This window comes from Lynx canadensis, chromosome C2, assembly GCF_007474595.2.
Source record: "Lynx canadensis isolate LIC74 chromosome C2, mLynCan4.pri.v2, whole genome shotgun sequence".
Lineage (NCBI taxonomy): Eukaryota > Metazoa > Chordata > Mammalia > Carnivora > Felidae > Lynx > Lynx canadensis.
In genome coordinates, this window is record NC_044311.2 from 60,615,614 (window position 1) to 60,640,157 (window position 24,544).

Consider the following 24,544-nt stretch of genomic DNA (forward strand, 5'->3'; position numbering starts at 1 on the left):
TCTCAATTAAAAAAAATAAAAATAAATGTGGTTTACTATTTGATAGTAAATGTCAAATAAAACTAATCTGGACTTGATAAATATGAAATAATGAAATAAAACACACTTAACACAGGAAAAATATTTCAAAATAAGACAATAAAGCATATATATATATATATACACACACACACACAAGAAAGCATGTGTGTGCGTGTATATATATATATATATATTTGACATATTGTCAAAAATTTTTAAATCACTTAGTATCCAGAAAAATAATAAAATGGGATGATCTTGGTCTAAATAGCTGTGCCTTTCAAGTTTTATTACAACAGTAAAAAATTCTATTTAGAGAGCAATCTTAAAAGTCAGATTAGGAACAAAAAAATAACATAGGAAATACACACCTGCAATCTTTCCATTTGCAGTTTTGATGCCATATAATTATGCACTATATTAATTATCTTGGCAAGTCCTTACTATTGTTTTCAACTAATGTTACATGTATACATCCAGATGAGTTAGCTGCTTTCAGTAATTACTCACATTTGAGCTACATGAGAAAGAAATGATTTTCTATGCAGTGCTCTGAATAACAGATTTTGAAACATAGCAGAATAAACTCCCTAACAAATAACAATCAATACTTTGTCATATTTGGTTTTTATATATAGTAATGCTGTTACATCACAATTGAACATTTTTCTTTTATAAAGACCAGTGAACATAAATTGCTATAAACCTTGTCAGATTCCATGAAAAAACTTTAAGATAGTATTACTAGCACCTGCAAATATCCAACAACAATGTGATTGATTAAAGTTTTGGACATGTAGTTAGACTAATAAATTTTATGGTCCCCTCCAAAATTGAGATTCTATTATTCTCTATTTGGATAATGAGGAGGTCTGTATTTTTTCTAAAACTTCAGTTCACTGTTTTTTTTCACATAAGCTTTCCAAAATATATATTACTACAATAATTTCAAAGACAGCCCTAAAACCAAAAGTAACAATTTCATTAATTCTTTAGATGCATGATCATTAATATACTTTGTTTTCTAGGTTCTACATTTAGATTGGTGTTGAATTTTTTCAAATACAATAGCCTGACTAATAAAACCTAATGTCTGGAGCACCTGCTATAAGCTGAATATTTTTATATCTGTTGTCACTTAATCAGATCCTCACAACCACCCCGCAAGTTTCTGAGCTCGCATATATGAGTTTTATCTTACAGATCCCCTTTGCATAAATATTACAGAAACGCCCTTATTTCCCGTTGGGATTGACTTGAACCACATCTGCATTACACCTTCACACTGTATTTACCTTCTGCACTATATCTGCTGCTCCATCCGTCACTTGGTTTTGTAATACACTCCCTAAACCATTTATGTTCTTCTAACTCCTCACTGATGATAAGAGAAGCCCTACTCTCCCTTTCCATACCTCTTTCAAATGTCATCTTTTCCTTTTCTCTAGCTTCTCTTAGTACTAGCATTGAAAAAGTCATCACAGATGTGGTTTCACTGAAGTGTTGGCTATTAACTGTCCCATATCTAGGGCTTCTCAAAACTTCTTGTCAATATTCCTCCGAAGAAGATACACAAATGTCCAATAAGCACATAAAAAGATGTTCAATATGCATAGTAATCGGGGAAATGTAAATCAAAACCACAATGAGATATGACTTCATGCCCAGTAAGATGCTGGAATCAACTGTGTCTCCCTCTCTCTCTGTCCCTCCGCTGGTCACACTCTGTCTCTCTGTCTCTCTCTCAAAAATAAACAAACATTGAAAAATAAATTAAAAATAAATTTTAAAAATGATGCTAGAATCAAAAAAGTGAGACAATGGAAGTTCCTCAAAAAGTTAAAAACACAAATACTTTATGATCCAGCAATCACATTACTGGGTATTTACCCAAAGAATACAAGAATAACAATTAAAAGGGATAGCTGCACCCCTATGTTTACTGTAGCATTATTTACAATAGCCAAGATATGGATGCAGTCCAAGTGTCCAACAACTGATGAATGGATAAAGAAGATGTGAATGTTAGCCATAAAAAAGAAGGAAATCTTGCAGAGAGTATTATGCTAATTGAAATAAGTCAGTCAGAGAAAGACAAATACCATATGATTTTACTCATACGTGGCATTTAAGAAACAAAACAAACAAACATAAGGAGGGGAAAGGAGGAAAATCAAGAAACAGACTTTTAACTATAGAGAACAAACTGATGGTTACCAGAGGGGAGAGGAATGAGGGAAAGAGTAAAACAGGTGATGGGGGTTAGGGAGTGCACTTGTCTTGATGAGCACATGGTGATGTATGGGAGTGTTGAATTACTAGATTATACACCTGAAAGTAATATAACACTGCATGCTTTTTTTTTAAAGTGAGACAAAAAAAAGTGTTGGCTAGGACACACAGAAATCAGAACTTTCAAATTCTGTTGACTGGAGTGTCCAATGGAGCAGCCACTTTCAAAAATACTCCAGCAGCTCCTCAAACAATTAAAGACCGAGTTATCATATGAGCCAGGAATTCCACTATTAGAGACAGAGCTAAGAGAAATAAAAACATACGTCCATATAAAAGCCTGTACATATGTGTTCATAGCAGTACTGTTCATAATAGCCAAAGGGGGTAAACAACCAAATGTCCATCCAACAATGGATTAACAAAATGTGGCGTATCAATATATACAATGAAATGTTATTTAGCCATAAACATAAAAGTACAAGGATGAACCTTGGAAACCTTTTACTTTTACTGAGTAAAAGAAGTCAGTCATAAAAGACCACATATTATACAATTCAGTTTATATTAAATACAGGCTAATCTACAAAGACAGAAAATGGATTCGTGGTTGCCAGAGGATCGGGGAAAGAAGGGTATCAGGACATGTGGTAGTAGCAAAAGGGTATGAAGCGATGAAAATGTTCTACAACCAATCGTGTTGATACTTACACACTATCTGTGAATATACTAAAATCCACTCAACTGAATTGATAAATGGATAGTACGTGAGCTGTTTTAAAAATATTCTTGCCAATGGTGCTTACACAAGTGTCTTCATTTATCTTTCAGGTATCCCACCATTTTGTGTTTTGAAACTGCCTGGTGGGCAGTGACTACCAATAAGTCTGCCCGGGTTAAATGAATTTGCAGTCTCACAAGGCTATCATCGGAGCAGTCCTGGCATCAGTCCACTGCGAAGGATAAGAACAGGGACAACAGTTTGCTGACAGGACAGCATCAGTTGTTCTTCTTGAGTGGGAGTCTTGCCACAGTTCATGCACAAGTACAGCTCGAAAACATGAGGATGACGTCGTCTTAGAAGCCTTATCTTCCACCAGGTCAATCCTCATCTGCGCGGCATCCAGAGTCCCACAGCAGAAGCCACAGTACAAAGCTCACCACACTCAGAGACCTATGGCTTACTCCAAGTATTTACGTTCTCACATTTGAATGCAAGTTGGCAATCAGGACTCGTGTTTACCGTTAGTATGTTGTCTAGGGACATACTTGACATTACTACCTTCATCTTTTTCCCAGGAAAAGAGCTAAAAAAATGAACTCAAGTTCAAATTCTCAGACTTAAGAGGAAAGGGTTTTGCTGGTCCTTCACCAACAGAACACAAAACATACCATAAACTCCTTTAATTACCCAGTCTTTGGTTTTCAAAATTCAGAGAAAAATATACTTTGCTAGTGAAAATATAGTTTTAAATTATGTCAGGATCTTGATCAGATTATTAGGGATTCATTCATGTTTCAAAAATTTGATATATGTGTGTCAGGTACAATGTTAAGCACTGAGAATACAGTGATGAACAAAACAGAAATAGACCCTTTCCTCACAGGATTTGAAACTTATCAGAAGATATAAAAGAATGAATAGTCAATAACAACATAGTTAAAAAAAAAAAAAACCCTTTGATAGAGGACGTATGAAGTGACAATCATACCGAAAAACAATAAACACAGACTGTTGGCACAAGTGATATTTGTTAATAACATGATTCATATTTAAGAAATAGGAGAAAAACATGCCATAAATCAGTTGTTTATACATGTTTTTTTTGTTTTTTCTTAGTGTAATATTAACTAATTTATAAGTAGCAAGTTTATACAAAATATTTATATTACCTGGACTCTAAAATCATGAGAACTTATGATAATTCTTTGTGAAGGGAACATTTACTCCCCGTCCTTACACATCTCTCCTATTGCTGAGACTCTGGAGAAGGAGGTGAGCATGCTCACCTCGGCCCCTCCTTCATTCTCCCTCTGAGCACAGCCTGTCCAGAGGAGGATACCTTCCAATCTAGATATCCATTAAGAGGTTTTACTGGGTTGCCTCTGCCACGCCAAAGGGAAATGTCTGCAGTTTAGGGGTGGGGCTGAAAAAATGTTCAATTCCAGGAAGAATCAGGAAGCTGAATTTGTCTGGACATTCACACCACAACCACCGGTTCTGATTGCAGCAATAATAAAATTGATATTTTGATTTCTACGTTTTCACGCTAATATCTATTTCTCCCTTGGTTCAGAATCTGAAAAATGAAGGAAGAGATATTATACACTGACCTTCCAAAATTGCAGCACACTCTGAAATCAGGCCAAAAATTATCTATAACCCCACTCTGAATGACATTATTGATGGGTCAGGTTCCCCAGGAAACAAATTCTGAGGTTTACCTGCCTGCCTTTCAGTGGGAAGTGCTCTGAGGAGAAAAAGCGTGATGTAAAACAGAGGCAGATGTGGGCAAAAGGGAAAGCTGGGTTTGATGTAGTTGCCAGCTCCACGGGAGGAGCTGTGATCGCTGTCAGAGCTGCTCTCAATCGAGGCAGGGGTCTGCTGAAGTTTGTGCCCTCACGCAAACCAGATACGGGACCACGGAATGGGCTGCCCCAGAATGGGAGTGTAAGCTTGGAGGAGAGATCCAAATGCCATCTATCTGCAGGCAGCACTCCAGGCAGCTGGGAAAGTGAATATCTCAGTTCTCAAGAGGAAGAAATCAGTGACACACCATTGCATCTATAATACATGTACACACAGCATCTGTAATGGGTCCACTGAGATCATCCAAGAGGGTAACCATGATATTATCCAAGTGACGAGCTATGATCTAAAAATACTGTATTATTCTGAACATTAACAGAATAATGGTAGTGTGAGCCTAAGAGCTGATATTAGTCATTGTCAACTAAAAGAAAAAGACTACCGTAAAGTCAGTAAGCATAAGTAGTAATCTGAAGATGTTCCCATAAGTATTTTCAAGCAAACATGTATCCCCATTTATATCTATATAGGCATATCTTTCTTTGGAGATTTGAAAAAAAGTAAAGAGGCTATGTATAAAGGCTTTATACCAGAAAACATGGAAAATTCTACCTCAGTTATCGCTTCTCTCTTAATGAGAACACCCCTTTTCCCAAGGTCTCTCCTTTATGGTTATGAAAAATCTCCATTTCAATTGAGAAAATATACATACCAGAATCTATTCATGATTTACCTAATCCAATCTGCCTTTGCGCATGTCATATTTCATAATGGAATATGTTTTGTTTGCCTTCTCCCCCATCTTCTATTATCTCTGATTAACCTTGTCTCTTCAGTTTGATTGTTGTTAAAAGGAAACAGAAATGCCTGATAGATTAAGACCTTATTTTTCATCAATGTGAGGCTTACTCACTGAAAAACACTATCGTTTCAACCCTTAAAGTGTTACAAATCATTCTAACTATAGAAATAGGAGATTCATCCTAGTAATTCCTCTCCTGCATTTACAGTTTATTTTGTAGATAATTAACTATGTAACAGAGATTGGAGAGGTAAAAAAAAAAAAAAAAAAAGCAAAAACAAACAAAAAAACTTGTGTTGGAATCACTGCCAAGTATAAATCAATCATAAATCAAAAGATAAGCCCTTTGAAATTACGTCAGTCAACATGGAAATGGTAATAGTTTGCCTTTAATTTTTTTCAAGGATTTACCTCTTAAGTAAAAGAAGGCATGCAGTACAAAATGGTCTCTGTTGACCGTGAACTTCGTAAAGATTCACTGGACTGTAGGATGGTGGCTGAAACAGTTCATAGCAATCAAATTTGGCTATGCTTTAAAATATCCAGAAATGTCAGCATAAAGAATATAAAGTAGAACAGCCAGTAGCCAAGAATGCTTGCTTTTTATTTTTTTTAATATTTATTTATTTTGAGAGAGAGAGAGAGAGAGAGAGAGAGAGAGAGAGAGAGAGAGAGAGAAAACAGGGGATGGGGAGAAATAGAGGGAGAGAGAGAATCCCAAGCAAGCTCCACGATGTCAGAACAGAGCCCGGTGAAGGGCTCCAACTCACGAACCATGAGATCATGACCTGAGTTGAAATCAAGAGTCAGACACCAACCGACTGAGCCACCCAGGCGCCCCAGAATGCTTGCTTTTGATATAGCAATGCTTAATAGTCAGATATCAAATGCCTGCTCTAACTTCTCAAATTTGGTATGAATTCAGCAGTCAACAACAAAATAATCTCATGACTTTGACAGTTGCCAAAACAGTGGGAAGCTAAAAATACTGTATGACTTATTATTGAGGGCTAAACAAGAGAGAGACACCATTCACTGCTGACCGGTGGTCATCAGGCCAGGGCAGAAAGCAGCATCAAGAATCTTAACTCCTAGGGAAAGACCAGAGAGAATGATAGAAACAAGGAGAAAAAGAAACAAGATGACTGCAAAAAATTAAAGGCCAAACAGAGAACAGAAATAAGAAGAAAATGGCAGACAGCTAATGGGACAGTTGGTTAAAGTCAAGGAGTGACAGCAGAGAATAGGTAAGACATGTTAAAGAAGAAAAGTGAAGTACTAACCAGAGGAGCAAATCTCTTAGAGGAAGGTGTAGCTACCCATACTACATCAGCTAGTCGAGGCCTCTTACTGTCGTAACAGCTGGTGGTCAAAATAACCAGAAGGTGTCACCAAAATATAGTGAGGATGTGTTGTTCACTGTACTCTTTACTAAGAAGGGAGGGATTATGTTTTACTTTTTGTTAAAGCTTCCTTTCAAAAAAAAAAAAAACCTTTTTTAATTTAAGTTCTTCTGAATAAATAAATGGTCAAATTTACATGATTACCTGGAGAAAATCTCCTGCAAAGTATTTCATTAATTAGCAATCTGGGTAAGCGAAATCATGTTATATAAAAAGAGTAACAATATACGTTTAGCTCCCAACATGCAGAGTTTCTCTAGACTTTTTTTCTAAGTTTAGCCTCCTCATTTGATTTCCTCAGTAGGCAATGAACTTCCCAGAACTATCCTCGAAATAGCATCAAGTTGCAATTTTGGCCTTCACAGAATGGAGGGCAACACAGAGAAGTAATATGAATGTGGAAAATATTCTCTATCGGTGTTTAACTTTAAAACATATGCATAAAGGAACCCCTGTATTTGTTTTTTTTAATATATGAAATTTATTGTCAAATTGGTTTCCATACAACACCCAGTGCTCATCCCAAAAGGTGCCCTCCTCAATACCCATCACCCACCCTCCCCTCCCTCCCACCCCCCATCAACCCTCAGTTTGTTCTCAGTTTTTAACAGTCTCTTATGCTTTGGCTCTCTCCCACTCTAACCTCTTTTTTTTTTTCCTTCCCCTCCCCCATGGGTTTCTGTTAAGTTTCTCAGGATCCACATAAGAGTGAAACCATATGGTATCTGTCTTTCTCTGTATGGCTTATTTCACTTAGCATCACACTCTCCAGTTCCATCCATGTTGCTATAAAAGGCCATATTTCATTCTTTCTCATTGCCACGTAGTATTCCATTGTGTATATAAACCACAATTTCTTTATCCATTCATCAGTTGATGGACATTTAGGCTCTTTCCATAATTTGGATATTGTTGAGAGTGCTGCTATAAACATTGGGGTACAAGTGCCCCTATGCATGAGTACTCCTGTATCCCTTGGATAAATTCCTAGCAGTGCTATTGCTGGGTCATAGGGTAGGTCTATTTTTAATTTTCTGAGGAACCTCCACACTGCTTTCCAGAGCGGCTGCACCAATTTGCATTCCCACCAACAGTGCAAGAGGGAGGAACCCCTGTATTTGAAACCTCTCAAGAATTCATTGTCACCTGCTATGCTGTTTGATTCGTATACATATTATAAAATTCACTATGTTAACTTTCAGAGATGAACGTGTCTTCTACAACTTGAGATTCACTAAGAACTTAAATAACATTTTTACTATTTCTGACTTACCAGTCTTTCCTCCCCTGCAATCGAAATTTGTAAATATGATGCTGGTAGTATATAACAGTATAGGATACAAAGTATTTAGTCAGTAAATATTAATTTTCTCTTCCTTATCCATTCTGTATTTAGAATTATATAAGAATCTCATCTACAAAGATGATGTTCTCCTTTTTAAGATATAGAAGACATCCATTTTAATGACATTAATATGGAATAGAAAAATGCTAAATGTTTAGAAAACATACACTATGTTGTGTTAGTAAGCATGACTTGACACTTATCATCCCATTTGTCTCTGGATAACAATGAGGTATATCACAGCAAAGTTTGACTGCCTTTTGAAATTGATTTTGAGTATGTGTGTGTCTGTGTGATGTACATGCGACAGAGAGAGAGGGAGAGGGAGGAAAAGAGAAGGGGAAGAGGGAGGGAGAGAGAGAAGAGAATCAGACATAGATAAATCTTGAAGGTCAAATACTGAAGTTGAGAGAAGGAGCCGTTTCTCTTTTTTGTTTTGTTTTGTTTTTTTTCTTCCATACAAGCTGGCACGGTACCTAATCCACTGAGTGACAACTCAGAAAACATGCTGAAAAAAATCACTGAATGGACAATTCCTAATATGAGCTCACAAGGGGTATACTCTTCACCTTTAAAGTGGCATGCCTTTAAAATCTATATTATTTGTATGTTAATAATCACATTCACATTTATAGACATTAATTTTCATTTCTTTAACTGTCCAGTTGTACAAAACTTCCTGAGGCAGGAAGCAGTAGGCGTTTTTTAGTTTTGTTTTCCTTCATCATTCTACCAGGAGGCTACCAATGAGTAGCCAGCCATTCAAAAGTAACTGAATTTGGTAAATACTGATATGAGTAAGGTCTATTTTATGTTTTGTGGCTATTATGACTTGGGTTATCAGTATCCTTGAGAGTTACCAATACAGTATTTATACTGAAGTCACATGTAAAAATTGAAATCTACCAGTGATCTTTCTAAATACAGATCTGATCATCTCCTTCCTTTTGCCTACAAGATATTAAAATCTTTAACCCATTACACTAGGTCCTGGTTTACCACTTTTATCCTCGGGTCCTTAAGAGTAGGATCCTAGCGTTATTCTTCTGTTTAAGGTACTGCCTAGCACATCCCCTGCTTTCTAAAAGGCATTCAATAAATATTTGTTGAGTAAATTACTGTGCAATGAATGAAATCTATGACATAACAGTCCATTGTTAAATGTAACTGGCATAATATGTCATATATATATTTAGCCATGTTTATCACTTAAATCTTAGAATTTTTAAACCATCTGACAGAGTTTGAGTTTAAAAACAATGATTATACGAGGAAAAATAAAAGCTTCTACTATGTAGAAAGAAAAGTAGAAACCTGAGAGATAAGCTTATTTAAATGATAATGGATGAGGACAAATGAAAGACTAAATAAAAAAAAAAAACATGAAAAGAAAATATTAGAGATTTCTTTTTATAAACTATATAGAAATAATACTGAAACCATATGTTCTCTTGAAACCACAATAGATACAAAATGCTGTCTAATTTTTAAATGTCAAGTTCATAGATAAAATGCATGATCTAAAAACTCTAATCAAGCGAATGTTTCAAGAACTATATTAAAACACAGTTTAAATAGCAAAATAGAACCCAGATTAGCATTCAGTAAAATAATTTTAAGATATATGTAAAGACTGTACATAATAGAATTTTAGAAATTAATATAAATCATCCTAAATTCTAGATAACTAAACATGTTTTAAATGTCTTCGTGCTGAAACATTTTATAAATACACTACAAGTAAAGCATTTTAAAAAGCGATACCTGCAAAAGAGTTGTTCTATGGAGCTTCAGTGCCCCCTTCTGGTGAATTTTAGCAAAGCAACCTGAGCAATAATCTTCGCCACACTCAAGGCATACCTTAAAAGACAGTAAAACATAATGCAATATTATAAAAATGTGAGTTTGAGAAAACGTTTGCATAAAGAAGTCATCGTTCTCATCTTTATTTCTCCAATGACATATCTAGATGTCATAAGAACTGAGAAGCTCATGGAAACTGGAACAACCACTTGACCCCATTAAGATGTAATTGAGGGGCACCTGGGTGGCTCAGTCGGTTAAACGTCCCACTTCACCTCAGGTCATCATCTCACGTTTCGTGGGTTCAAGCCCCGTGTCAGGCTCTGTGCTGACAGCTCGGAGCCTGGAGCCTGCCTCAGATTCTGTGTCTCCCTCTCTCCCTGCCCCTCCCCTGCTTGCACTTTGTCTGTCTCTCTCTCTCAAAAATAAATAAACATTTAAAATTTTTTTGAATTATTCTCAGAAGATTCCTCAAAGGAAAGAAAGTGTAAGAAAAAGACCTCGATGCAACTACATCAACACATCAGCAATATTTCTGACTAGTGAAATGATTATGGACAAGTTTGTATTTATCTTTCAAAATCTGTACACTGTTAAACTGTATTTTTTTAAGTTTATGGATAAATTGATGTGATGCCCCTATACCTACGAAGGCATCAAGTAAGACTTAAAGAGGAAAGAAAATGGAATTTTTGCTGCAAGTGCACTTACTGCTGTGCAGTTGTATGGCCACATCAACACCCTTTGTGACCTGAGAAAAAGCAGTCCAAATGTCTAAGACCCCTCATTTTCTTGAGTTTGGCCTAGGTTAAGAATGCTAGCAGCACAAATAAGAAAGTGTGAGGGTTTGGAGGGATGATGTCAGAAAGTCTGTGTCACAGAGCCCACATTCCCTTCTATCCTTTCTCATTTCCCCTCTCCCCACTTAGCGTGCCCACTACCATTCTTCCCTTCCTTCCTCTCTCCACCTATCAAGGAATCCTAAGCAGAAAGCAGCTAGGGAAGAGTGGGGAGAGGTTGACCAAGCTCTTCTACCTTGCACTGGTGAGTGACTGACTGAAATGTGCAATACAGTGATGCCTCCCAAACTGTACTGTGCATATGAATCACCTGGGATTTTGTTACTGTGAAGACGGGTTCAGGAAGTCTAGAATGGGACCTGAGATCCTGCATTCTAACAAGCTCTCAGGTAACGTCCACGCAGCTGCTGGTGTGCAGACCACACGTCAAGTAACAGGCACTAGAATGTATAGGACGTGGAAAAGTAGACTAAACTCTTATTAAAAACCCAACAGGAGGATGTCTAGATGGCTCAGTCAGTTGAGCATCTGACTCTTGATTTCGGCTCAGGTCACGATCTCACGGTTCGTGGGTTCAAGCCCCACATCAGGCTCTGCGTTGACAGCACGGAGCCTGCTTTGGAATCTGTCTCCCTCTCTCTCTGCCCATCCCCCGCTCACTCACACTCTCTCTCTCTCTGTCTCAAATATAAACATAAAAAAAAAAAAAACAGGAGTCCATTAATGTTTTAAAAGTGTATTACAAGTCACCATTTGATGATTCTGTTACCTACAATGTGGCCAGATTTATTAAATATAAGATGATTAACACAACATTAACAATAACAACCAAAGGTTAAAAGAGCAAGAAATTATATACAGGTAAACAAAACTAAAAAGGAAGGTTAGAACCACATAACAACATCCACACTGAGCATTTATGCACCGTTCTAAGGGCTTTGTATGTTTCATCTCATTGAATTCTCACAACAACCCTATAATAAGGTTAACGCGACCATTGTGTCTCCATTGTGAAGATGAAGTAACCAAGGAACATAATGATTGAGAATTTGCCCAGTCACACAGCTAATGAAGCCAGGATTTTAATCCCACAGTCTGGCTCAGAGCTCAAGCTCTCACCCATGAACCAAATTACTAAAAATCACATTTACCATTAACTGCAGCACTGATCATTTATTGAAAAACCTTGATAATATCAGCAATTAAATAAAATCCAGTATGTCAAATGATTATCAAAATCAAATGCATTTTTTTTCAAATGTGATTAGCTATACAGAACTGGATTTTTCATTCAAGTGAAAAAAAAAAAAAACACTACCCCTAATATCAGAATTAGTCCTACACTTTCAACTCACGTTTTAAGAACTAGTTTCTTACAGAAATGATGATTAAAACATTACCTAGATCCATAATATTTAAGTGTAAAATCAAATAAAAAGCTATAATTTCACATACATACATGGCATACTATCATATTAATGCAGATTTCAAAATGTATTCTGCATAATTTTCATTTATTTGCTAATATCTTAATAAATTTCTTAGAAATACTTGGCACTGTTTTCACAAGGTAATATAGAAGACTGGAAATCAGCTTCAACATAGAATTCTAAGCCAAGTATTTGTTAACAACAGATTTTTAATGAAAGTAGCCAAACGGATGTTGTAGACTAGAAGATCAAAGCTGGAATTGCAGAGTAAGCTTATATATTTTGTTATACAAGCATATTTGGATTTAAATTGGGTTAAAATGACCGCCAACTGGAAAATCTTTTTAGGCAGTGTGTATAACTGGCAGAAATGTACTAAAAATGTAGATAAGGACTCCATTCCACCACAGATGCTTCTTCAATGATGGAATACCCAAGTGCAGTTTTAGCAAATATCTTTTTAATTTGATCAAGCCTAGATCAGTTGTGCTAAGCCTTCAGAATCCCTTTGAGTTTAATTAAATTATCTACATTTGCCAAATTAATATGTAATTTTTAACTATCCATTTCGCTTTTACCATGTACAAACAGCCTAAAGCTACTGGAATTTCTTTTAAAAATACAAAATTTGAAGGTTGGAGTTTTATTTTTACCATCAATGTATGTGAATGCGTTAAGAGATATGAAAATGTGCCAACAACGAAACACACACAATTTCCTGTCTCTTCTCAATGTGCCAGGCACAACGCTAACTACTCTTGATACTTGCATGCATTCACCGTTATCTTCAATAATTCCGAGGTATAGACTACTGTTATCTATATTGTCCCACTCTCACAAATGAGAAAACAAAAAATACAGTGGAATTAAGCCATTTCCAAAGGTCACATAGCTAATCACAGGTAAAGTTGAGATTCAAACCTCCAAAATGCCAGCTCTTAACCCTTGCCTCCCATAAACAGTTTTCCCTGACGAAGACCCTATTGTCAGATACAAGAAGGTTTACTCCACACAACCAGCATTACCATCTAGAATGATGGAAGCTAAGAACACAAGGTAACTTAAGGGTTTACCACCACGTTTCACTTCACTAGATGTGTCTAACTTGAATTTTTTAATAATTTATTTCATTTACTGTTGTGGGACACCTCGGTGGCTCAGTCAGTTAAGCATCTGACTCTTGATTTGGGCTCAGGTCACGATCTCGTGATTTGTGAGATCGAGCCCCACTTTGGGCTCTGCACTGACAGCGTGGAGTCTCCTTGGGATTCTCGCTCTCCCCTCTCTCTGCCCTTCCTCCTTCCTTAAAATCATAGCGAAATTCTTTAAGAATGTATAGGGTCTAAATCCTTGCTTCTATTTATAACAGTTTTCAGGCAAATCGGCCTTTTAATCACTACACACATTGTCACTCTCATCTGCTTTCCAGCCAAGGCATGCGCCATTTATCTTATCTGGAATGTCCTCTTCTTGATTTTCCTTCTCTTTGGAAAAACAGATCCTTTGTTTCTAGCTCAAGTTTGACCTATGGATGTCATATTGTTCAAATTCCAGAGCCTTTAAACAGTACTCAACATAGAACAGGATTCACAAGAAGTATTGATAGCTTCTACATAAATGCTTTGTTCTCATCATGAACAGTGGACCCCAACAATTCAATTCAGCCAGTAAGTCCCTTTTAGCTTTCATATTTCCAACTTCAGGAATATTAACATTGTTTATATTTTTTAAACATTTATAAATAGGTATAATTTGTGAAGATTTCTTAAATTAGTGCCCATCATTAGAGATCAAATAAGATAAGAAAACAGCATGTTGTAATATAAGAGCCCTGTACCAAGAGACAGGGTTTTACATTTAATATTGCAATTAGCTCTTTATTAGACTTATGCTATTCTAACTCTCCCAGACCAGCTAAAACTGCCATGAAATAAGGATAGCAACATAGTCTCAAATCAGAAATGATCATGGCCAAATTCTCTGAAACTATAACAAATATCAGTTATAGTAATCTACAAATATTAGTTATAATCATTAAATTCTTTGGGGGGAAAACTGCTTCTTAAGTGTAATATTTTAAATTGCAAAAGATACTGGAGTACTTTAATACTAACTAAAAGGAAGATATATCTGAAGGTTTTATTACAGAAAAAAAATTTTCTTCCTTTAACAAATGTTTGTTGAGTGCCTACTAAATTGCAGGCATAATTCTAGGTGGTGGGCACACAGCACTGACCAAAAGTAAATCTCTACTCTCATGAACTTTACACAGGTGGGTGGAAAATACACACACACACACACACACACACACACACACACACACACACATATGTATGTTATGGAGTAATAAACATGTGGATGCATGGAGAAGCTCCAAAAAAACTGGAGAGGCCAACTCAGCTGCTGGTCCTTTACAAAGGGCTGCCAGGGCAGGGGACATCTGAATCGACCCTCATTATGAGACTGTTGGGGGTGGGGAGGAGAGATATTAAAGGTGCAATTTTGAACATGGTAAGTTAGTGATTACTGTTAGACATCCAAGTAGAGGTGCTAAATAGGCAGTCTGAGTTGAAAGTTCAGGGGAGAGGGATGAGTTAGAGATGTAAATTTGGGAACCATCCATGTAGAGATGGTCTTTAAAGCCAAGAGAGTAGATGAAATTACCTATAAAGAGTTAGTAGATGGACTAGGGAAGAAGGCTAAGGACTAAGCCCTGTGGCACTCAACATTCAGGGGTCAAGCATACAGAAAGCCAAAAAAGACTGAGAAAGGGCACCTAGCAAAGTAAAATGATACCAAGACAGAATTGTGTCCTAGAGAAAGCTAAGTGAAAAGTCACAGAAGAGGAAGAGTGCATCGAATATTACTGATAGATTAATATAAGAACTGAGAACTGGTCACTGTATTTAAGAATATGGAAGTCACTAGTGACCTTGATAGGAGCACTTGCTGGCATAGTGGAGACCCAATTCTGAATGGAGAGGAATCAAGAGAGAATGAGAATTTGGCAATTCCACTTCTGGGCATATACTCAAAAGAACTGAAAGTAGAAACCAGGCAGATATTTAAACTCTTGTCCATTGCAGCATTATTCACAAAAACCAGAAGGTGGAAACAACCCAAGCGTCTAGCGATGGATGAACGGATAAACAAAACGTGCTATTTACATACAATGGAGTATTATTCGGCTTAAAAAAGGAAGGAAATTCTGACACATGCTACCATGTGGAGGAACCTGAAAACCTTAGAGCAAGTGAAATAAGCCAGGTACAAAAGGACAAATACTGAATGATTCCACTTCCATGAGGCACCTAGAATAGTGAAATTCATAGAGACAGAAAGTAGAAGGTTGGTTGCCAGGGGCCGACAGGAGGGGCGAATGGGAGTCATGGTGCAAGCAGCCCAGTTTCAGTTCTGTGAGATGAAAAGAGTTTTGTGGATGGATGGTGCTGATGGCATCCCAACCATGTGAATGTGCTTAACGCCACTGAACTGTACTCTTAAAATGGCTAAAATGGTAACTTTTAAATTATGGTGTATTTTACCATCATTTTTTTTTAATTTTTTTTAACGTTTATTTATTTTTGAGACAGGGAGAGACAGAGCATGAGCAGGGGAGGATCAGAGAGAGAGGGAGACACAGACTCTGAAACAGGCTCAAGGCTCTGAGCTGTCAGCACAGAGCCTGATGCGGGGCTCGAACTCACGGACCGTGAAATCATGACCTGAGCCAAAGTCGGCCGCTTAACCGACTGAGCCACCCAGGCGCCCCAACCATCATTTTTTTTTTTAAAGTTCACGAAATCAGCAATGAGAAGTTAGAGAACTGTCAGAACCCATCTTTTGGGGTCTTCAATTTCCCTTTACAACTTTTTTGCCTTAAAAACAAACAAACAAACAAAAAGACTTGCACACAAATGTCCCAGCAGCCTTAAATACAGTAGTAAAAAACTGGGAACAACCCAATGTCATTCAATATGTCAATAAATAAACAAATTTTGGTATACTAATACAATGGTGTACTATCCAGTAATTTGAATGAACAAACTACTAATAAATGTAATAGTATGGGTGAATCTCCATGGGGAGCAAAAGCCTTAGGCAGAAAAATATACACCCTATTGTTCTATGTACATAAATAGAACTCTAAGTGTATCATGTTGAAAATCAGAACAGTAGTTGGCTTTGTAGTGGGAATTAACTGGAGAAGGCGCAAGGGAACTTTCAGGGGTATTCTATTATCTTGATGCGAGTGTATCCATTTGTCAAAAGGCATCTCACTATACATTTAAGATCTATTTCATAGAAAGTACATTATGCCTCAGCAAAAAAAAAAAAAAAAAAAAGGTGAGAGAACAGGAGGAGAGAACATGGTGAGAGCAAGTGTAGACAACACTTCAGAAGTTTTGCTAATAAGGGTGCAGAGGGCGATGTGGGGGTCAAAGAAGAATTTTTGTTGTATTTTTGGTTTGGAAAGTACTGCAGCATATTTGTGTGCTGCTGGGCGTGACCTTAGAGAGAGGGGACAAGAATTAGGAGTTATCCTTAAACGGGAATGAGAAGGTGAGATACAGCTCTCTGGACAGGTGCTGACCGGATGGGGCAGCATGCACACTTCCCACTTAGCAACGGTAGCCAAGGAAAAGCATCTGGCTTACAGAAGCAGGCTGGCTTGGGAGAGGTGAATGAGGCCATGTGAACGTTACGCGCCCCTATGTTATTGCAGTGCACATACCAGCACAGCAGCTTTGTTCTCACACTGTCCACAAACCTTCCCTTTTATCTTGGATTTTTCACTTTCAGAAGAACTGGCCATTTTATGATTAAGTGGTTGTTTCACTGGCTCTGGAAGAGAAAAAAAAAAAAAAAAGGTCAGGCCAATCATATCAAAATATGATATTCAGTTTTATGAATGTAATGAAGTTGTGCACCATGAAGTACCGAAATTGTGCACATTTCTAAATTCTCAAATGTTATGTCAGTATTAATTGCCCAATAACAATGGTATGTAGTCAAGTCCACTCTTTCCAGGAAACTGGGAAGGCCACATTTCCCCTCCCAGCCCCCTGTGACCACGGGGCCCCACATTTCTGCCCACACCCATTCTATTTAAAACTCACTTGAACTGGACACGTGAAATTACAGAATGTTAAAAACTATGCTCTTGATAGAATCCCTATGGCATCCTGTCCCATTTTCAGATCAAACTAAATGAACCTCATACAGAACAACTTCTATAATAAATGTTATATATATTTTTAGAACCTGTTCTGCCAAACTATCTTAACCATTCAAGTTAAAGGTACTTATCCTCTATAAAAAAAAATTTCCTTTTGGAATTACTAAGAAATCAAATTGATTTTTGGGTTTTGCTATTGTGCAATAATTCATTAAAATATAAAGCCATTTTCAATAGTCTTTTACATTCCCAGGATGAAATTTCAATTTATAGTCTTACATTGCTAAAATATCTTCCCGGTTAAAAAATTACATAAGTTTGGGGTGCCTGGGTGGCTCAGTCGGTTAAGCATCCGACTTCAGCTCAGGTCATGATCTTGCTGTTTGTGAGTTCCGAGCCCCACGTGGAGCTCTGTGCTGACAGCTCAGAGTCTGGAGCGTGCTTCAGATTCTGTGTCTCCCTCTCTCTCCACCCTCCCCCACTCACGCTCTGTATATTTCTCCTTCAAAAATAAATGTTAAAAAAATTAATAAAATTATATAAGTTTAAGAAACAGTGCTATCAAAGTCCTCACCATTGAAAAACGTTCTTCTTATATTCATATTCTAATGTTTTTGACATAAAATAAGGCTGCTCCCCCAGAAAACAAAATGAATTTGAATATCAAAAATAAAGACTCATCATTTGGTGTTTAGAATCTTTATACTGCATGAGCAATTCTAGCATTTTAATTTTCTATGCAATCCAAATGTAAAAGAAAATAAATTCTATCTTTAGCATCTAATAATACAGTGGTAAACTGTTTACCTTGAAGTTGCTCCTTTAGTAATTTTAATTTCACTTTTCCAGCAGAAAGCTAAATTAATGAAATACATATTATTTGTCAGGGATACGATCTCTTATTCAAAGAAAGTTTAAGTTACTATCATTAGAAATATTAGAAAGCCGTAACATTCTAGTGCATCTTGAGTGAAGCAAACATTTTGAAAGAATAATACAATCTTAATAGAATATCACTATTAAAGCATATATAGAACTTTTAATTAACAGAAAATTCAAGGGGTGCCTTGGTGGCTCACTCGGTTGACTCTTGGTTTTGGCTCAGGTCATGATCTCACAGTTCATGGGATTAATGCCTGCATCAGGCTCTGTGCTAATAGCGTGGATCCTGCTTGGGATTCTCTTTTTCCCTCTCTCTCTGCCTCTCCCTCGCATCTGTGTGCACATGCTCTCTCTCTCCCAATGTTGGAAATATATAAACCATTTTTTAAAACATGCCATATTATGTTTTAAACAAAAATCCTTATATATCATCACAATATTATTTTAGAAAGGCACTAATATTCAAATATTGTAAAGGTTCAGTAAGCCTTTTCTATTTCGGTACTTTTCTGAAACATATACAGTCTAATATTTGTGTAGACCAAATCTAAACTGAATTCTCACTGAGCTGCTCTGCTTACATAACTGCAGAAGCCAATATTATCTTATTTGTCTAATTCAGAGAACCACATGTTTAAGCATCACAGATTTAACCTTCAATATATTTGCTGTGATCCCTGACTTTCCTAAGATGTAGCCAAAATATTGAGTAAATAAGGTTCGCTTTACGTGTTTCAAAGAGTCACTTAAAATCCTTGGATCTTAAGATTTTAAGACATAAAACAGACTCACCAAGTGTACGTACTTGCCTTGGTCTTGTTGAAAACCAACATTCAAAGTACACAAACGAGCATGGAGGGATGCTGCACACTGATACAGACACTGGCAATTCATGCCTAGTTTTCAATTTGCAATTTGCATGCTCAATTGCCCACTTTGTCCATGAGAATACGAGAACAACGGCTGCCTCTATGTCGATGGCTGTACCAACTGCAGTCATCTTTGAAAATTCAGGCATAATTATTCTCAGTGAATCTAGTGGTTTTGCCTCGAAAGGGCATTTTTTTGTTCACATTCTTTAAGTGGCTGCTCAGATGCTATGTACCAAACATAGCAGAAAAGAAAACAGGATTGAAATAATCAATTTCTATGTGAATCACACTTTTACTTCTAAACTGGAAATGTTATACAAGTTACAGATAATTTAATCTCATTTTTCATAGCAAAATTGGCCAATATTATTACCTTAGTGGTACGTCTGAATTGCAACATGATCAATATGGTTATAGACTACCTGGGCAGAATGGAGATGCCAAAGCAAATTGAATCCATTATTAGGGAAATTTTATAATTTGTTTTTATTATTATGAATATTTTTCTGCTCTGTAAACATGGCCATATTTACTCCAAATGATTCAAACTGCATAAAAATATTTCAGTGAACAAACTGATAGCTGCTATTTTGAGGCAAGTAGAATTTCCTCCTAAGTCTGATTTTTATCTGTTTGGGAAAGAGTTGAGGATAGAGTAGGGCTGGACCTGAGATACACACATAACACACACACATCCATATGTATATACACGTGCATACATACATGTATGTATATATGTATATGCACATACGTGTATATCCAAAACATCAGGAATCCAATATACTGAAGTCTATGCGGTATTCACCACTTATGCCTCCACCAGTAGATGCTGAAGGGGTACCATTAGGGTACAGGGCAGTTTAGTGGCAGTACCACACAGACATATCACCTGGGCCATCAGACTCAGGCTATGCTGTCACCATCAGCCTCCTTGGCATTGACAAATGCCTCCAAACACAACCAAGGTCCTAATCTGCCATGCTGGTCCCACGCTCCTCCCATGAGCCACCTTATCAAATATTCTCATTTGTAATCTAATTAGCTACTTAAACATTGCCATTTTCTATTGCTTGTCCTTCCATCCTGCCATTGCATAGAGCCCTTATTAAATAGCCATTTGTCTTATGTTTTAAACCCTTCCTAAAAACATCTCTTGCAAAAGTTCACGTTAACCGGACGCATCTTTCCTCAGACACAACTTTTTTCCAGAGAACTCTCCAGAGGAACTTAATTCCATTTCTACTCCCTCTCACTCATCAGGAGAGAAGAAAATTTTTCTCCCTGTTTGCTCTTCAGTGCTGCTTCCAGAATATTGCTCTGATCTCACCATTCAGCAAAGCTGCCTCTACTGAAGCTCCTCGCCATTCGTTTATTGTCTTTATCAACATCCAGGATCCTCCTCCACCGTAACTTCAGCAATCTGCTCAGTATTTCTCTCCATCACAGTTCTGGGTGATGATCGTGAAGACTTCAATGTTCATGTTCACCTGACATCCTGATGTTCAAAACCCTCCAATATGCTGACTACTCTGACCATCTGAGTCCCTCTTCGGCCACCTGACCATTATGACCAAACCTTAAACCTAAGCAGCAATCTGAAGGGTCACACCTTTAAAAGCCCAAAACTCAGAGTTTCTCAGTGCTAACCATGATCACCTTACCTTCTTCCTCTTAGACCTCCCATATCTACCAACCATTGTGATGAAATAATCCTGACTGGATCCCCCACAAATCCACGCTCTTATGGCTCTTCAGCAGTCTACTTACTCATTTCATGTTAAATCTCAATCATGATTCCCACAGTGCCTATGTCAAACTTTCTTCATTCCAAAAGACTCACATTTACCCCATTTCCCTTCCTTATTGTGAGCAGATGATCTTGCCTTCAAATTTACTAAGAATGTTGAGATCTTCCCATTAAAATCTTTCCACAGCTCCCTGCCTTACCTCTTGTCAAATGCAATCTCTAAAAATTTACCTTTACTGCCACCTATTTTCTCTTCCATCTTTTTAATCAGATAAAATGTGTTCTCTTTCCATTGGTTAAGGTCTCCCTAATGAGCTGTCTCTTCAAAGACTAACCTCCAGCAATTGGCACCTCTCTCTCTTGCATCTTCAATCTTTCCTCCACTAGTGAGTCCATCCCTCAACTACCCCTCAACTAGCCCCTCAACTGGCTACATCTCTCTGATTCTGAAAAACAATACACAGTTGACTCTTGAACAATATGGGGGTTGGGGCACGATTTTTTGATCCCCCCCAAACTTAACTACTAATAGCCTACTGTTAACTGGAAGTTTTACAGATAACATAAACAGTCAATTAGCACCTATTTTGTATGCTATATGTATTATATACTGTGTTCTTACAATAAAGTAAGCTAGAGAAAAGAAAATGTTATTAAGAAAGTCATAACGTAGAAAAAATACATTTAAGTACTGTACCTACATTTATTGAAAAAATCTGCATACAAATGGACCTGCACTGTTCAAATCTGTGTTGTTCAAAGGTCATCTGTAATAAAGTCTTTCCTTGATCCTGTTAAATCCTTGAGAGGTGCGCTCTGTTCTCATTCTCAGGGCAACATTTGTCTTTACTCATTATCACCCACCTTTCTTTTTTTAACTGCTTGAAATGTATTTTTCCATCTAATAACCCAAATATCAAATCAGTGGGTTTTTTTTTAATTTTCATTCTCCATAAACATTTTTTAGTGTGATCTTCAGCCAATGTTACAATTGGTTTCAGACATATAACTTCAACATTGCTTAAAACTCTATGAAGTAGCAAGTATTGTTATATATGTTTACAAATATGGTAACAGGAGCTCAGAAAAGTTCAGTGACTTGCCTAAAATCATAGAGCTAATGAAATGAGTCAGGATCTTAATCTATATAGACTAACACAGGATTTCTTGACCTTGATACCATTGACATTTTAGGACAAATAATTCTTTGTTGGGGGGCTGCCCAGTGTATTATAGGGTGAATAGCAGCACCCCTGGCCTGTAGCTACTACCTATCATTAACCAAAAACCACAAACCAAAAACTCTCTTGGTGGTGATAAAAAAAATGTCTCCAGACATTGCCAAACATCTCCTGGGGGGCAAAGCTGTCCCCTTTTGAGAAACACTGGTCTAAAATCACAGTCAAAACTTTTCTCACCACACAATGTATAGAACAATGTTGACATCTCCATACTTTCTAAAAGCACCCTCCTTTACCTTCGTTTTTTATGAAATCACATTACTTTGATTCTACTGCTACCATTCTTGCTCTTCTCAGGCTCCCTTTACTGGAGAGCTGGCAAATTAACTTAGAACCAGCCCGAAAGCCTGCATTCCAAATCTTGGCCCTGACACTTGACCTTGAGCAAGTTAACTTCTTTGATGTTAAATTACTTCATCTGTGGAATTGGAAAAATAACAACTGCCTCTTAAGAGTGATACAAGCACTTAATGAGATAAAACAGGAAAAGCAGCTAAACTGTTGACTGGTATAAAATAGTGAATAAATATTAAAGTTCTCTTTTACCTCCATATTCCTTGAGCTTTATCCTTCCCACATGCCCTTTCTGAGCTTTATCCTTTATACCTTTCTTCTCCTTTTTATAAGTTCTTAAGAAGCACATTTACTCCCTTGGCTTCAACTAACACATGAAAATTCAAACAAATTCCTAAATCTTCAAAATTGCTAGGCAGAACTTAAATGTCCTCAACAACAACAAAAGAGATTTAAACAGGTGAGGTGATGGACGTGTTAATTAACCTTATGGGCGAAATCTTTCCACAATATATACATACATCAAATCATCATGTTGTACATTTTAAATTACCTTAATTATACCTCAATAAATCTGGGAAAAGAAGGAGAAGAAGGAAGGAAAGAAAGAAAGAATGGACGAAGGAAAGAAAGGAGGGAAGAAAGAAGGAGGGAGAGAGGGAGGGATCTCTAAATCCCAAACTGTTTTCCAACCTCCTTCTTTACTCTAGTTCCTAGTCAATCCAGCCTGGAATATCACTTATACATTTGAATTCCTCCTTTTCTTTCTCATTGCTTTTTTGGTTCCATAGTTTTATTCATTTTACTTTTGCTACATTCAAATACAGACTCTTCTCATTTGACCTTTAGATTCTTTTAATAGTCTTCTAAATAGTCCATTGGCCTCTATAGTAGTGGCCTCCAAAGTAGTATGTATGCATGCTTGAGGGAGCTCAAGAAAAATCCAGAAAGTAGAAGAGAATTTCTATTTATGTTTATTTCATCCTTAACTAATGTCTATATTTTGTCTCATAATGCACATGATATATTAGTAAACTATTATGTATATAAATAAATTTTATTCGTAAACAAATAAAAAGTTCATGTATAGAAAAGTCCATGCTCAAAATACATTCTTGATTTATGTGGACATGATCAAAACAGTTTTGATATCATTTGTTCTATACTCTGTATTTATAAACTCCAAATGCACTCCATATTTAAACAAGATCAGCCACCTTAAGTCATTACCTTAATCTTAACTATCCTCCTGCTCAAAAACTGTCCAGGAATTCCATTCCCACAGTGAAAACGTCAAGACTCCTAACTCTGGTATTCAAGACCTTCCCTCCTGCCCAGTCTCACTTTCTACACCCACCTTCTACAGCTCTCCAAACCCCATGTTTCCACATCTTTTGACTCAATTATTAGTTTTGTGGGGACTGGCATTATTATTTATTCATCATTTTTTCCTTACAAAGACATCTAGGAGACTCTCAAATATTTGTAGAACTAAAGTATTTTTTCCCAAGCACAGATGGTTCATATACTAAATAGTTATGACAAAAATTACATACTGACTTAATCTATAAATATTTTCATATGCACATTATCTTTCACATTGGATGAGGATCTCCTTGTGAACAAGGATAATGCACTATATGACAAAGGAGGCACTTAACAAATGTTATTGAATAAATAAGTCAATAATCACAAAGTCAGCATTTTTAATATGTTATAGTTCAATAATATCTGAAACATGGAATGCTATCTCAGAAAGATAATGAAAAATGGGAAGTGGACTATAAAACTTTTAATCCAAAAATTAAAGAAACATATCTCAGTAAGAGAATGACAGTAAAGAACAAAATGCTTTTTTGAAGCCGAAAACGTTAGAAGCACCAAGTAAGATGTTTGTAGATGCCAACTGGCCCAAAGAAAGTTGGATGACAGGTATATAAAAAATAAAGAGGAGTATATAAGC

The 24,544-nt window shown here is 36.8% G+C and overlaps 1 protein-coding gene across 2 annotated transcripts in view; it reads right to left on the reverse strand.

Moving 5' to 3' along the window:
- Positions 1 to 24,544, reverse strand: part of ZBBX (zinc finger B-box domain containing) — a 129,134-nt gene that overhangs the window by 86,857 nt on the left and 17,733 nt on the right. Inside the window, exons 7-9 of one of the 2 annotated variants that reach the window (XM_032594696.1) lie at positions 18,353 to 18,401; positions 17,102 to 17,211; positions 10,098 to 10,193 (exon numbers count right to left, since the gene is read on the reverse strand). In XM_032594696.1, the coding sequence (XP_032450587.1) occupies positions 10,098 to 10,193; positions 17,102 to 17,211; positions 18,353 to 18,401 (255 nt within the window). The remainder of the gene's footprint in view (positions 1 to 10,097; positions 10,194 to 17,101; positions 17,212 to 18,352; positions 18,402 to 24,544) is intronic. The other variant, XR_003971632.1, reaches the window with a different exon arrangement.